The 15376-nt window shown below is 46.9% G+C and overlaps 1 protein-coding gene across 2 annotated transcripts in view; it reads right to left on the bottom strand.

Annotated features, from left to right (window-relative positions):
- Positions 1–10310: 10310 nt before the first annotated feature.
- The window catches only part of LOC119285194 (probable BOI-related E3 ubiquitin-protein ligase 3), a 5678-nt gene continuing 612 nt past the window's right edge, over positions 10311–15376 (bottom strand). The window contains exons 3-4 of one of the 2 annotated variants that reach the window (XM_037564427.1): positions 14996–15292; positions 10311–11062 (exon numbers count right to left, since the gene is read on the bottom strand). In XM_037564427.1, the coding sequence (XP_037420324.1) occupies positions 10532–11062; positions 14996–15292 (828 nt within the window). In that variant the 3' untranslated portion in view covers positions 10311–10531. The remainder of the gene's footprint in view (positions 11063–14995; positions 15293–15376) is intronic. The other variant, XM_037564428.1, reaches the window with a different exon arrangement.

The following is a 15376-nucleotide window of genomic DNA, read 5'->3' as shown; positions in this document are numbered from 1 at the left end:
GAAGAGATGGTGATACAAGTGGTATATGGATAGTAGATATAGGTTTTTGTAATCTGAAAATATAAAAACAGCAAGGTAACTAATGATAAAAGTGAGCACAAACGGTATTGCAATGCGTTGAAACAAGGCCTAGGGTTCATACTTTCACTAGTGCAAGTCCTCTCAACAATAATAACATAATTGGATCACATAACTATCCCTCAACATGCAACAAAGAGTCACTCCAAAGTCACTAATAGCGGAGAACGAACGAAGAGATTATGGTAGGGTACGAAACCACCTCAAAGTTACTCTTTCCAATCAATCCGTTGGGCTATTCCTATAAGTGTCACAAACAGCCCTAGAGTTCGCACTAGAATAACACCTTAAGACACAAATCAACCAAAACCCTAATGTCACCTAGATACTCCAATGTCACCTCAAGTATCCGTGGGTATGATTATACGATATGCATCACACAATCTCAGATTCATCTATTCAACCAACACATAGAACCTCAAAGAGTGCCCCAAGTTCCTATCGGAGAATCACGATGAAAATGTGTGCCAACCCTATGCATAGGTTCATGGGTGGAACCCGCAAGTTGATCACCAAAACATACATCAAGTGAATCACGTGATCCCATTGTCACCACAGGTACGCATGGCAAGACATACATCAAGTGTTCTCAAATCTTTAAAGACTCAATCTGATAAGATAACTTCAAAGGGGAAACTCAATTCATTACAAGAGAGTAGAGGGGGAGAAAACATCATAGGATCCAAATATAATAGCAAAGCTCGCGATACATCAAGATCGTATCACCTCAAGAACACGAGAGAGAGAGATCAAACACATAGCTACTGGTACATACCCTCAGCCCCGAGGGAGAACTACTCCCTCCTCGTCATGGAGAGCACCGGGATGATGAAGATGGCCACCGGAGAAGGATTCCCCCTCCGGTACGGTGCCGGAACGGGTCTAAATTGGCTTTCGGTGGCTATGGAGGCTTCTGGCAGCGGAACTCCTGATCTATTGTGCTCCCTGATCGTTTTAGGGTATATGGAGATATATAGGCGGAAGAAGTACGTCAGGGGGGGCACAAGGGGCCCACGAGGGTGGAGGGCGCACCCAGAGGGGGTGGGTGCGCCCCCTGCCTCGTGGCTTCCTCGTTGCTTCCCTTACGTGGACTCCAAGTCTCCCAGGTTGCTTTCCTTCCAAAAATAAGTTTCGTGAAGTTTCAGGTCAATTGGACTCCGTTTGATTTTCCTTTTCTGTGATACTCTAAAACAAGGAAAAAACAGAAACTGGCACTGGGCTCTGGGTTAGTAGGTTAGTCCCAAAAATGATATAAAAGTGTATAATAAAGCCCATAAATATCCAAAACAGTAGATAATATAGCATGGAGCAATCAAAAATTATAGATACGTTGCAGACGTATCATGTTGCAAGGTGTAAAGTTGAGTCAGACTCAATGCCCGACCACTGCAGAAGATAGAGACAAAATAAAAGTCATTCCCTATGCCTCAGCCATAGGTTCTATCATGTATACAATGTTGTGTACTAGACCTAATATGTGCCTTGCTATAAGTTTAGTAGGGAGGTACCAAAGCAATCCAGGAGTGGATCACTGGACAGCGGTCAAGAACATCCTGAAATACCTGAAAAGGACTAAGGATATGTTTCTCGTTTATGGAGGTGACAAAGAGCTTGTAGTAAATAGTTACGTTGATGCAAGCTTTGACACTGATCCATATGAATCTAAGTCACAAACCAGATACATATTTATATTGAATGGTGGAGCTGTCAGTTGGTGCAGTTCCAAGCAGAGCGTCGTGGCGGGATCTACGTGTGAAGCGGAGTACATAGCTGCTTCGGAAGCAGCAAATGAAGGAGTCTGGATGAAGGAGTTCATATCTGTCTAGGTGTAATACCTAGTGCATCGAGTCCAATGAAAATCTTGTGTGACAATACCGGAGCAATTGCCTTGGCGAAAGAATCCAGATTTCACAAGAGAACCAAACACATCAAGAGATGCTTCAATTCCATCCGCGATCAAGTCAAGGAGGGAGACATAGAGATTTGCAAGATACATATGGAGGTGAATGTTGCAGACCCATTGACTAAGCCTCTCTCACGAGCAAAACATGATCAACACCAAGACTCCATAGGTGTTAGAATCATTACTATGTAATCTAGATTATTGACTCTAGTGCAAGTGGGAGACTGAGGGAAATATGCCCTAGAGGCAATAATAAAGTTGTTATTTGTATTTCCTTATACCATGATAAATGTTTATTATTCATGATAGAATTTTATTAACTGGAAACTTAGTACATGTGTGAATACATAGACAAACAGAGTGTCCCTAGTATGCCTCTACTTGACTAGCTCGTTAATCAAAGATGGTTAAGTTTCCTGACCATAGACATGTGTTGTCATTTGATGAACGGGATCACATCATTAGAGAATGATGTGATGGACAAGACCCATCCGTTAGCTTAGCATTATGATCGTTTAGTTTTATTGCTATTGCTTTCTTCATGACTTACACATATTCCTCTGACTATGAGATTATGCAACTCCCGAATACCGGAGGAACGCCTTGTGTGCTATCAAACGTCAAAACGTAACCACGTGATTATAAAGATGCTCTATATGTGTCTCCGAAGGTGTTTGTTGAGTTGGCATAGATCGAGATTAGGATTTGTCACTCCATGTATCGGAGAGGTATCTCTGGGCCCTCTCGATAATGCACATCACTATAAGCCTTGCAAGCAATGTGACTAATGAGTTAGTTGCGGGATGATGCATTACAGAACAAGTAAAGAGACTTGTCGATAATGATATTGAACTAGGTATGAGGATACCGACGATCGAATCTCAGGCAAGTAACATACCGATGACAAAGGGAATGACGTATGTTGTTATGCGGTTTGACCGATAAAGATATTCGTAGAATATGTAGGAGCCAGTATGAGCATCCAGATTCCGCTATTTGTTATTGACCGGAGATGTGTCTCGGTCATGTCTACATAGTTCTCGAACCCGTAGGGTCCAGAAGCTTAACGTTCGATGACGATTTGTATTATGAGTTATGTGTTTTGATGACTGAAGTTTGTTCGGAGTCCCGGATAAGATCACGGACATGACAAGGAGTCTCGAAATGGTTGAGAGGTAAAGATTGATATATTGGACGAAGGTATTCGGACACCGGAATGGTTTCGGAAAGGTTCGGATATTTTTCGGAGTACCGGGAGGTTAACGGAACCCCTCGGGGGAATATTGGGCCTACATGGGCCATAGGGGAGAGAAGAAGCAGCCCACAAGGGGTGGTCGCGCCCCCTCCCTATAGGGAGTCCGAATTGGACTAGGGAGGTGGGCGCCTCCCCCCCTTTCCTTCTCCTCTTCCTCTCCCCTCCCTCTTTCTCCTCTTCGGAAAAGGAAAGGGAGTCCCCCCTTTGGCATGCCCCTAGGCCGGCCGCCTCCTTCCCTCTTCCTTTATATACGGGGGCGGGGGGCACCCCAAAGGCACATCAATTGTTCCTCAGCCATGTGCAGTGCCCCCCTCCACAGTTTACCACCTCGGTCATATTGTCGTAGTGCTTAGGCGAAGCCCTGCGCGGATCACATCATCAACACCATCACCACACCGTCGTGCTGATGAAACTCTTCCTCGACTCTCTACTGGATCAAGAGCTCAAGGGACGTCATCGTGTTGAATGTGTGCTGAACACGGAGGTGCCGTACGTTCGGTGCTTGGATCGGTTGGATCGCGAAGATGTTCGACTACATCAACCACGTTAACATAACGCTTCCGCTTTCGGTCTACGAGGGTACATGGACACACTCTCCCCTCTCGTTGCTATGCATCTCCTAGATAGATCTTGCGTGATCGTAGGAATTTTTTTAAAATTGTATGCTACGTTCCCCAACAAGTAGGACAGGGGGTGGGATCTCGAATGGGATTAGAGCATCTACTGTTTGTTTTTTGCTCTTACAGATTGACAATTTTGGCTTGTTTCACAAATCAAAGTGTTTTAATGAAAGTTCATGGGTATGTACATAAAAATATTTAAATTTTGTTTTACAATTATTTGGAACTTTTAACTATGATTTTTGAATTTTTAAATCTTCTGTGGGCTTTCAAGCACGTGCTCCAAATGTCTGCATTCCAAAAACTTCTTCTCAAACACTACACCTTAACCTTGAAATTTTCATAAAAATATATGATTTTTTTAAACGAGGCAAAAGATTTGCCAGTTTCATTGAATAAGGAGAAGAGTATATTTTAGTACATCACAGCCCCGCGAAAGCGGAAAAGAGGCAAAGGCCTACTCTAACAGCATCAAATTACACAAATGACTAGCGCCCACCGGAGTCCAGATAAACGCCTCCTTTTTAGTAGTTCGCACAATCATCGCCACCGGCGCCGTCTTGGCCCTGGATACGCGTGCATTTCGCTCCTTCCAAATCTCCCAGCTTACAAGGTGAAGAAAGGAGGCCAAATCTTTCCTCGGTTACGCATTGCTGGCGAGGTCCTGGATATATGATTATTTGCTCTGTGCGCAAAATTCACAACTGAGTTTCTACGTAACAATTTTGTGAAATAAGCACAATTTCACGGAAGTTTACAAAAAAGAAACAGTCTACCTGTTTTCTAGGCTTTTCCGTAATTCTTAGAGCTTAAGAATGTGATTTTGCTAAGTTGCAAAAGATAGTTTCTTGTGTACCAGGTTCCTATTTCCCAGGGCTGGTTGAATCTATCCATCAAGCCATGATACTATCATATCGAACCAAAAACAGGCGCCAACACACCAATTGATTTGCTGACCTTGAAAGGTAAGCATTTGTGGTTTTTCGCTAACCAGCAAATCATTGCCGTAATCCGCCCAAAGATACCCCAAAGATAATTCGTTAGGTGTAAAGCATGGATCCAAGGCTTGCTATGCGTGTACGGCAACCAACGCACAGTGTAGAATTGTGATTTTTGCAAATGACGAACTATGGGGTTGCTTCTATGTTGCACTTTCTTGCTCGAGCTACAGTTCAGCAAGGACTTCCATAGAAGAAGGGTCTAAATCCAACTGCAAATAATTATAAGCAAACCTGTTTTTTTAGCACCCGAGAAAAAGAAGCTGTTTATTAGAATTCTGAAGAACATTCACCAACTATTCTGGAAAACATTTCAAAAGTCGTGACACCTCTTGAATAAGTTATATTTCAATGAAAAAGCCGAAGAGCAGCTGTCCTTTTGGGATATAAGAAATGGACATATAAAGTGCAAGCATTCCATAAGAAAATGCAACTTAATAAGAGCTACTCTAGCGGACCTCACAAAATCTCGACCCGCAAAACGCGTTTGCAGTTTCACGAAGATCTCGTTTGTGAATCGAAAACTAGCGCGATCGAATAGAAACCGTATCTGAAACAGCATAATTTGAAAAAACAGTTTTGCGGGAGAAATTGCACCTCGTGGACGCGAGTAGTTCATCACGTACTACATAAATTTTACATGATCAAACACTAGAAACACTAGTTCATACTACATACTACATTAGTACTAGTACTAGAGGGGTGGGGATCTCACGGGGGCGAGGTCGCGGCCATGGACGACGCCGTGGAGGAGCTCAATCCTCCTCGCTGGAGCTGCAGAGGTCGATGTACTTCGCCCTCTGCTCCTCGCGAATGTGGTGCCACTCCTCGTCCTTCTCCTTGGCGGTGACTGCCTGCCGTCACTGGAGGTCTTCGAGCTCCTCGGCGTGGCGCCGGCGCTCCGCCTCCTCGCGCACGCTCCACTCGGCAATGGCGGCCACAACCGCGTCGACGTCGGAGACGAAGTCTTCCGGCCCGACAACTCCGCGGCGGCCGAGCGGAGCGGGCTCCTCCTTGACGGGGACAAACTCGAAGTCGTCCGGCTCCTCCGACCACTCCCTCTTCACGGGGAGAAGGCCCGCGCCGGAAGAGGAGGAGCTCCAGGCGTAGGAAGATCTCGCCGCGGAGGAGAAGGACGCGGCAGAGGAAGCTCCTCGGCGGTCGTACTCCTCCATCTCGCGGACGGGAAAGCTCGCCGGCGGCGACAGGCCGCGGTTGGTCCACTTTCAGGCCCCGCGCTTCCTCGCGCCGTCCGACCGGACGCGTCGCTCGCGCTCGGGGTGGCTTCCCCCGCCGGATCTGCTGTTGGAGCCGCGTCCGGAGCTTCATATGCGGCCCCACATGGCGGCTGGAGGCGGGGAGGTGGTCGCCGGCGGCGAGAAATGTGGAGAAGGGGTGGGGAATTGCGTGACTCGGCGGCGGCGGGGATAGGGTTTCGACCCGCAAACACATCGCAGAGCCGTAGATATAGTGGCCGAGGCGTGCGGTTTGCAGGCCGCGGTAAATTTTTTACGGGTCGGGCGAGTATGCATGCTCTGTTCTAACCGGAAATTTGGACGGAGCCCGCATACTCACCAGAATTTTACGGTTTCACGTGTTTTGTGGGGTCTACTAGAATTACTCTAAAAGTGGGACTGCATCATACTGATAATGCTCAACTTCTGCACCAGTCACCCTTGAATGTCGACGTACTTAGCATTTTGCCAAATTGTTCAGGGGTCCGCTTTGCGGCGACTTCTGCACCACTCTAGGGTTGTTGTTGCCTCATTTTTTTTACACGGTACAGACTATCGAGGGCAGGGTATCTAATACCTTTCTTGCCTTATCCACACATACACTCGCTCTATGAACGCATGCACACATACTATTCTTATAAGTATTTTCAAGAGAATGGGCGAGCACATCATTGATTGTGTCACCATAGACGCCTCACTAGTCGACGAAAACATCTTCTCACATTGAATAAACATTGCCAAAAAGTCTAAAGTAACTAAAAAAATTCTAGCATCAATGTCAAATCTAAGAATTGAATCTTAGTCGGCTGGTTCCAGAACCCTGATGGGTCATTGCCTCGTTAACACCGTGGTATTTGTTTTATACCATCTGGCTTTCGCTAGTGTTTAGCTTCCACGAGGATAGAGCACGACGATTCATGTCGTGTTGTTACGAATACTTTTTTTTATCTCAACGTTGGGTTGTTAGTATACTATGTTGACCATGTTGCCTCGCTGTCTTCTAAGGCTGGTTTGGAGTCCCTCCTCTGCTCGGGAGCACGCGGAGCTGCAGTTCAAAATTGCCGAGCGAGGAAGGTGCTCCACGGATCTTGGGATTTAAAGGAGCTCATAGATTGCCGAATAGCTCCCTAGAGCATCTCCAACAGCCGCGCCAAAAGACACGTGCGCGTGGTAAATTGGTTTTATAACGCGCGTGGGATGTTTTCGCGCGCTCCATCGATGACGCGAAACTAGCGCGCGGAAAACGATTGCGCGCGCGTAAAAAGGCGGTCGCTCGCGCGTTACATTTGGCGCGCCGCGTCCGGCACGTCTATAAATTGCAGCGCCTCTGCCGCTCTCTCTGTCTCTCCATCGCCCCCTGCCACACTCTGTCACCGACACGCCACCACCGCATCACGATGCCGCCTCGGCGCCGGGGAGGTACAGGCTACCGCGGCATCCGCGTGCGTCTCGGAACTTTCGACACCGCCCAGGAGGGCGCCCGCGCGAACGACGCTGCGGCATGGCGCCTCCTGCGGTCCTGTCAGGACATGAACTTCGCCGACGTGGCGGCGCGGGAGCACGCACAGGAATTGGCGCCTTTCCCGCGGCTTCTCACTGACGAGGATCATCGCAAGCACCAGAGGCGGGAGCATCGTCTCAGGCTGGCCGAGATGGACGAGCAAGCCATGGCGCTGTGGAGTCATCACTTCCCGGAAGACACCAACAAGGAATAGTTCTTCGCCCAGAGAAGGGCGAGGAGGGCGAAGAGGAGGGAGGAGCGAGCCGACTATCGCGAGGACAAGCGAACGCAGAAGGCGGTCGCTAAATACAACCAAGCGCTAGGAGATGCGTCCTCCTGGAACTCCGGCGACGAGCGGTTCCTTGATGCCTACGCTCCGACGTCGGAGGAAACATCACTGAGACAGAGTTCGAGTCGGACGAGTAGTAGTAGGAGAACTATCTACAAAACCAAATATGTAGTAGGAGAACTATCTACGAAACCAAATATGTAGTAGAAAAAACTGAAATATAGCGCGCCTGCTGGAGCGGCGTGGGCACGCTTTAATTTGCGGCGGCCGTTGAAGCCAGCGCACCGCTGCGCGTAAAAGCTGGCTAACCCGACGCTGTATCGCGATTTTTAACACACGGCGCGTTGCGCGGCTATTGAAGATGTTCTTAGGTTGGAAGTAATCCGCGTGCGGTGTTTAGGTTTTCTGCTGGTTCCTTCGAAAATTCAGCCCCTGTGCAAAGGTTTTGACCTGGTTTAGTTTAGAGTAAAATGTATCCACGATCATTGAATTTGTGTCAAAAGCTCATTTCAGTCATCGTATTTAAAAATGCAGTCAATACAGTCATTATATATGACTTAAGATGATTATACGGTCACTGGCTTATTGTATAGCTCTGTATTTTACTTTGTTGACTGGCCAAACATCACAGCACCCTCTCTCTATCTATGCGGGTCCTGCCTGTTAGTGGAAAAAAAATGCGTCGCATGCGAATCATACCAGCGATACTACGCCGAAGCCCACCTACGCTAACCTTGTCCCACACAACTTCGTGTTAAATCCATAGAGCGTTACGTTTTTTTAGGATCATCCTTACGGTTATTTAATTAACACGCACACAACAACACTTGCATGCATGCACGCACCACTTTTGCAGCCGCCGTCCCGTCGAAAACTGTACACCGACCGTGATGAGATGAGCAGCTGTTGGACTACTTAGACGACACGAGTTCGAGACGCGAAGTCGTATTGTCGCAGTTCTTCGTCAGCGTCGCCATCCACCTGGTGGTGCACGACCTTGATGTCGCCGTTGTCATGGTGTGAACGTTTACACGTAGCAAGGCGGACGTTGCGGGGCAAGGCCTAAAGGTGTGAACCTTCGTCGTGCTCATCATGGTGCCCACCTTGTCGAGCAAAGGGCTGTGCGGCTGCGCGAGCATGTCGGTGAACGGTAACATGGCCGTGTTCAAGCGAGGACACCGGGCTCGGCTGTTTGTGCCCCCCAGACGCTGTCTATGCCCGCGCACGATAGCATGCACACACGCGGCGGCTATAACGCTAAGAATGATTGTTGCAGATTTGGCGGCGCGGCTGGACAGGACTGCTGGTGGATGTCCCTGGTTCGATTCTCTTCGATGCATGGCTTTTATTTCTTTTTTTCCACTGACAGGTAGGACCCATATAAAGATAGAGAGAGGATGCTATGATGTTTTTTTTGCGGGGAATTTCAGAGAGCTTTATTAAGTAAAGGCATTCGCTGGACAATCAGCCAGAAGGCTGCTAATCAGGACGCTGGGAGTGGAATCCAGCCAGCTTTCGGTCACATTAAACGTACATGCACGCTGCAGGACCATTAGCGGTTCTTATTACATGAGAAATAGTGAAAGACAAAAGGCTAACAAAGAGCTCTCTAATTTCAGCAACTATTGGTGCTACTATCGACCGACCGATGTAGCCAAGGGTCCAAAGGTTTACTGCCTCAAGACAGTCGGATTTCAGTTGCACATGCAAAAAGCCTCAAAGCTTGGCAAAGATGACTCCTTCACGTTAGCGCGAGCACCTCAACAATGAAAGGGTCCGTCGTCCCCAATTGGGGTTTGCACCATGCACCCCAATTAGGGTTTGCACCATGCACCCAGGAAGGCCGAGGAGGAACGAGCAACACCCCCCAATCTGGCCAAACCAGCATCAAACTGTATTGCCGAGGATGCTATGATGTTTGACCAGTCAACAGAGTAGAATACTATACAATGAACCGGTGACCGTATAATCATCTCAAGTCGTATATAATGACCGTGTTGATCGTATTCTTAAGTACAATGATCAAAATGAGCTTTTGACACAAGTACAATGACCACGGATGCATTTTACTTTTAGCTTATAAGCTCAGCCATTCTACTCCCTCCGGTCCTTTTTACTTTGCATATTAGAATTCTTTGGAGTCAAACTTCACAAAGTTTGACCATATTTATATGAAAAAATATCAACATCTGCCATGCTAAAGTTATATAATATGAAACTTTTAAGTCATGACACATCTAGTGGTATTGCAGATTGTGAATGTTGGCACTTTTTTTTTAAAGTTGGTCAAACTTTACGAGGCTTGATTTCAATTAAATCTTATATGCGAACTAAAAAGGACCGGAGGGAGTACTTTCTTTAAGAAAATGCAGGACAGTGACCTTTTGGAAATTCTTAAAAAATAAACACAACCTACATAGGTTTCACAAAATTATGCCCTAGGCAACAGTTTGTCACACGGCAAACGTGTACTAGATAAGCCTCAGAAGTTCAAATCATGCACTTGTGATCAGAAGTTCGCTGCAGTAATTCTACCAGAAATGGCAGTCTTATCGACCCACTGAGACTACAGTTGACAATACATTGATGTCTAAGTACATCAGCATCTCGAAAGATAAGATACTCAAGCAGTACATAAAATTATATTCTACATCACATATATATCTCCATGCCAAGTATCTTGGAAGACTGGCAGAGGGGGCAGAAGCTCAGCTTGCTCTCGCACTCTTTGCACAGGCAAAGATGCCGGCAGGGCAGCAAGAGCATGCACGCCTCGCTTGATTTACAGACCCTGCAGGCCGTCAAATCCTTGGGGTGATTGTTCTCCTTGGGCATCAGCTGCAGATTGACAGCCCCGCCGTTGCAGCAGGATGCCGTATCGTCCACCTCGCTGTCGCCGCAGCCTTCTTTGAAGTCCTTGCTCTGATGGGCACATACCTGCTCCAGGTTGTACTTCAGTGCGCTGATCATGCTCTCGTTGTACTTAGCTCGTTGCTGCCACGCACCAACTTCCCCTGCCATTTGTTTAATCTGGTCCTCGAGTTCCAGGTTCCTTTTGTTGATGTTCTGCACTTCTGACTCTTTATCGCGTATTTTTCGGAGGATCTTGTCTTCAACAGAGGCCAGCGCTTCAAACTGCTTTGCCTGAACTTTCTCCAATATAGACTGCCTCATGCGCTCACTCTGCCAGTTAAACCATTTTTGTCAGAAAAAACTACAATACTTTCAAGCATCGAAGCAAGATTTCTTTTTAACAGTACAGATTGTGATGACACCAGGGATGAAGTTCGACCCAAACCCTACTAAGCATAGTCCTAACTAGAAACAAATTCTGGGTCGTAGAACTGAATGCTACTTGTTTAACAGCACTGGCAATACTTGCTTAGCCCTCGCTCGTTTCGAGTGTATCTTTTCTTCCGATGTTCCACTAACTCTTTTGCTGTCTCTCGTTTCTTTTGGAAAAATGGAAAGGTTTCTTATTATCATGGAATAAATGAATTCGTACAACTATTATTTAATTCGCGAGGTGTGATTGCTCACGGGTCAGACCGCCATAAAAACTTTATTTTGACATCGATCATATAGCTGTCAACAGAAAGTCAGCAACTCAACTAAGCACATGTGACAAAAGCTTCTCTTCTTTGTTTAGTTTACATATAATAAGCCCATACCCTCTCTTTCTCCTTTTCTGTCCACTTTGATAATAAAAACATCATGTGGTAGCAAAATAAAAGCAAGCTCTAGGTTCCTATTATTAGCAATTACTCCCTCTGTAAACTAATTTAAGACGTTTTAGATCACTACTTTAGTAATCTAAAACGTCTTATATTACTCCCTCCGTCTCATAATGTAAGACGTTTTTTGACACTACACTAGTGTCAAAAAACGTCCTATATTATGGGACGGAGGGAGTAGTTTACAGAGGGAGTATTTCATAAAATAACTTAATAATAGAGTTTTATAAGAGCCAAGAAGTGAAGAAACTCAATGCTGATAAAAAATGTAATTTATTATTAAATGGATAATCTGACCAGTATTAAAGGACGAAAATTGAGATAAAACAACACAAGTTTGTCCCATCAACTGAAAGAGAGGGTCTAGGAACATAGCTACTGCTCAAAAGACCTTTGTTCAATAGTTATTTCATCGAATGAAATTTGTCTTGCGGTTCTCTGTCTTTAAGCAAGGAGAGGACCTAGAGTACACTAACAGGCAGGCCGTATAAACTGTACATATGTCTGATTGAATTTCTTGTAATACTCCATCCCATTTGTTGCAGCCCAGGTGCACATGTGTAGTGGAGGTGGTGGTGGGTTAGCCCCACACTGGGAAGTTACTATGGACTGCACCAGCATATTAATGCTTGAGGACCCAAATGTAGTAACTATGGGGTGATCCTTTTCGGCAAAGCAAGGATGAAAACCCAAGAGCTGTGTCACATGTGTAGACCCCTCCCGCATGGTGGTGCAGGGGATGCGGTTCGGTGAGTTTTGGGCCCTTGGATCATGTTCCATGCCAACATGCAAGCACTTCATCCCTGGACCACATCTATCAGAATGCTACACATCTACTGCACATCAGGTTTGATCTGGTCCAGGAGTAATTAGGGAAAGTGGATGCAAGATTGGGGGAGCATAACATGAGGGAATTTCTTCGGTATCCATCTAACAAAACTGACACAGACAAGACAAGTGGTTACTAAGAGGCGACGGCAGAATCTACACTAGTGGCAATCATTGAAGTTTACATGGATCCAAATCTGGCTACAGAACATTGTATTAATTTCTACAAACAACAACAACAACAACAACAAAGCCTTTAGTCCCAAACAAGTTGGGGTAGGCTAGAGGTGAAACCCATAAGATCTCGCAACCAACTCATGGCTCTGGCACATGGATAGCAAGCTTCCACGCACCCCTGTCCATAGCTAGCTCTTTGGCTACAGAACATTTGTATTAATTTCTCTCTGACCAAATTATTGAAAAGATAAAACTGGGCCTCCAACAGCTAAGAATGCAGGAGGAAGTAAGTGGAATTTCATGTTGAATCATCCAGAGTTCCTGGAGGCTGTAGTCCAAGTCTATCAAATGTTTGCTTGGTCAGTGAATGCATGGGTCAGCATGATCCGATAGATCATTCTCCCTCTTGTTAAGAGCAACTCTAGCAAATCCGCTATATCCTCGCCGGCCCGTATAATTCCGGCGGTTTTACAGTTTTCCGCATTTTTTCAGCCCGAACAGGTCCGCTAAAAGTCCGCTGGCCCATTAAAATTTACAGGCAGCCCACAAATCCGCCCGTCCGCCGCTATATGTACGGGGTCGGGGGCTTTTTAGGGTTCGTGTCCTGGATAAGCTCCGCCACAATCCGCCCCCTCCGTCGTCTCCTTTCCTTTCTCAGGCGAGCAATTAGCCACGCGTTTCTTTCCCTTTCTTGCGGATCCATGGCCGGTGGTGCTCGTGGGCATGGCGGCAGTGGCGGGTCACCGCCGCGCAAGCTCGCCCGGCACAATGCAGAGGCCGGCAGCTCCAGCCGGTCTGTCGTCGAGCCATGGCGTTCCAAGCAGGCGCGCAAACGGGGCCGCCTCTCCCGCAGCGGTGGGCGGAGCGCGTGGGCCGGTTTCAACGAGCTCTACGAGGTGCTTTCCCCGCACACCAAGAGGTTCCAGGAGGCGGATGCGGAGCTCCTCCCCGCGGAGCACACGGCGGCGGTCGGAGAAGAAGGCACCGCCAACAGGCTCGTCGCCGCAAAGGAAGACCATGCCTACGCCACGCTTGCCGCAAGTTGGCGGAGAAGTTCTACCTCGGCCTCGATGATTGAGCCGGCAACCCAGAGTTTCGAATACTTAAACTTAAAGGAAGGGCGGTTAGAACAAAGCAAGGGATGACACTTCCAATGCGCGAAATCCGTTTCAAGGTTTAATTTGTAGTTTCATCTACTCCCTCTATCCCAAGATAAGTGACTCAACTTTATACTAACTTTCCACTATAGTTAGTACAAAGTTGAGTCACTTAATTTGGGACGGAGGGAGTATGTTTTAGCTAAGTACGAACTCCGGTTTTGTTGGAACTTTGTGGCGCGAATCTGGTGTTTAAATTTGCAGTGTGAACTTTAGCAGATCTGTTCTGCCGGGACCTTCGAGTTCCCACAAAATCATTTTAGGGTAAAACAATTTTGCAGTACCGATTTATACAGGATCTGCTAGAGTTGCTCTAATATGAGCACCAGCAAGGCAGCAACGCCTGCAGAAGATACACCAGCAGCAGATGCCACCTCAGACATGGAACTGTAGTTAAAAAGGCATGCCTAGTCGATAGCAAAACTCCTACTGCTTAATTGCGCTTAAGCATGCACTTTGGTCAGAAAAGCGCAAGGTGGTGGCAACAGACAATTAAAACCTATCGGTGTTTTAAATTTGTGTGGAAGCATGTATGCACGAGTCCCATTGCCTCCTCCGACCTGTATTCAGGTCTGCTCCATCTGCTTGGTTCGGTACAACTGCAAATTAAGACGAGAGCTTCTGTTTTACTCGGGTATTGGTACCTGTTAGGTTCCTGGGGACTGACCCCAAGCTGCAGACAGTAGATCATGTACTCACCGTAGCTGAGTGTTCAGATCTCATTTGGGATTCCAATGTTGGACTGGGATTCAGATGGTCGAGTACATTGCTGCTAGTGTGGTGTAACGGAGCCAACCGAAAGGCAAATGGAAGAGGAGTTTGAGCTTTTGGTGGTGTTTAATTGAACCACAAGATTTGGGTGGTACCAATGATATTTACCCAGTTTTTTCTTCATTAATATTTCACCGTTCTTATGTTTAAGACTCACAAGATTTATTTAAACGGCATACCATGAGAATTCACTCATGAGAGCTACCAGTAATCGAGAATCGTCGCATGCCTTAATAAGAAAATAAGAAACCTGCAACATTAGAAAAGTGAAGTGAAGAGACTATCTATATGTGCCCTTCACCTGCAGAGACTATATTGACCTGACAAAGTGAACGCTTCACTAATTACCCCAACAAACCTTCGTCAACTGATAAAAAGACAGCATGTAAAGCATAGAACGGATTGCACAACTCAAATCGCCCAAAGGAAAAGGTTCGAGAGCACGTGACCTGGGCCCTGATGAAGCGGTCCATATCAGCATCTAGACGCTGGACCTCACGGGAGATGTCGTCGTCCAGCATCGGCAGCAGGAGCAGCGGCGAATCGCCCGAGGAGTTCCCTGCGCCAGCGCCGCCGCCGCCATGGCGCCTGTCCTCCAGAGAGAGCGCCAGGCCCGTCGACACCGCCGAGCCCGTCTGCAGGAAATCGATGGACGACATCTGCGAGTTCTCCCCCAGCAGCTCCTGCTCCCTCGGCTGCCTCCACCCCATACCCGCCGCAGCCGTCAGCCCCGCCGCGTCCACTACTACACAGAACGCAGCAAAATCCAATGAAATTTCAATTCCAATCCCTCGAAAATCAGCGTCAATTCAATTGGATTTTCGAAAGAC

The sequence above is a fragment of the Triticum dicoccoides genome, chromosome 4A, assembly GCF_002162155.2.
Source record: "Triticum dicoccoides isolate Atlit2015 ecotype Zavitan chromosome 4A, WEW_v2.0, whole genome shotgun sequence".
NCBI classification, from domain to species: Eukaryota; Viridiplantae; Streptophyta; class Magnoliopsida; order Poales; family Poaceae; genus Triticum; species Triticum dicoccoides.
Note: the sequence above shows the minus strand (reverse complement) of the source record. Positions and strands in the feature narration are given on the sequence as shown.